Source organism: Fukomys damarensis, unplaced genomic scaffold, assembly GCF_012274545.1.
Source record: "Fukomys damarensis isolate Sample0158 unplaced genomic scaffold, DMR_v1.0_HiC HiC_scaffold_5, whole genome shotgun sequence".
Taxonomy (NCBI): domain Eukaryota; kingdom Metazoa; phylum Chordata; class Mammalia; order Rodentia; family Bathyergidae; genus Fukomys; species Fukomys damarensis.
Genome location: NW_022900917.1, coordinates 55,243,819 through 55,244,626, shown reverse-complemented (window position 1 = coordinate 55,244,626; position 808 = coordinate 55,243,819). Strand labels below are relative to the sequence as shown.

General features: G+C 62.1%; 1 protein-coding gene across 1 annotated transcript in view; it reads left to right on the top strand.

The window, feature by feature from the left end:
• Positions 1-6: 6 nt before the first annotated feature.
• The window catches only part of Sox17 (SRY-box transcription factor 17), a 1,906-nt gene continuing 1,104 nt past the window's right edge, over positions 7-808 (top strand). The window contains exons 1-2 of the mRNA XM_010611145.2: positions 7-35; positions 628-802. Of these exons, the coding sequence (XP_010609447.1) occupies positions 29-35; positions 628-802 (182 nt within the window). The 5' untranslated portion in view covers positions 7-28. The remainder of the gene's footprint in view (positions 36-627; positions 803-808) is intronic.

Here is an 808-nt window from a genome sequence, read left to right as displayed (position 1 = left end):
GGATCTGCACAACGCGGAGCTGAGCAAGATGCTAGGTGAGTGTGCGCGCTGGTGGGGGTCTTGGAGCCACTTCCTTTGGCCAAAAGGGTCGGGCTTTTTTGCGGGCCAGGCCCCGACGTGGGTTAGTGTACCCCCGTACACTTACCTAGGGGTCCCTCCTCTCCCTTCCCGCCTCCTAGTTCCGAACTCTCCAAACAAGCTTTTGGTCTTGATCGAAGAGCGCAGAGCGCGGATTATCCGTGGCACCAGGGTGCGAATCCAAAGGCTCTGGGGAGGCAGCGCGTCTCAGCCGTGTGGAGCGCACTCCTAGGCCTGAAATGGGTTGCGCCTGTCCGAGACCCCTTTCCAGTCTTCTGGACATTCTCCGTTTTCCGAACAAGGGGAGGGGGGTAACTAGAATGGGGGAGCGATTTCCAGGAGGCTTCCAGAAGTTTAGGGTGCTCCTGGATGCGTCTTCCACAGTGCTTGCATTTGAAGTCTCCGACTTTGACGCTAACTTGATCCGGGTCCTTCTCGGGGTGCGCAGGTCTAGATTGCGGGGGTGGAAGGTGAGGCCAGGTGATGCCTAGGAGCGGGAGCGCGGTCGGTCAGCCTGCGTCCCTCTCCACCCTACCACCCCGTGTGCAGGCAAGTCGTGGAAGGCGCTGACGCTGGCGGAGAAGCGGCCCTTCGTGGAGGAGGCCGAGCGGCTGCGCGTGCAGCACATGCAGGACCACCCCAACTACAAGTACCGGCCGCGGCGGCGCAAGCAGGTGAAGCGGCTGAAGCGGGTGGAGGGAGGCTTCCTGCACGGCCTCGCCGAGCCACA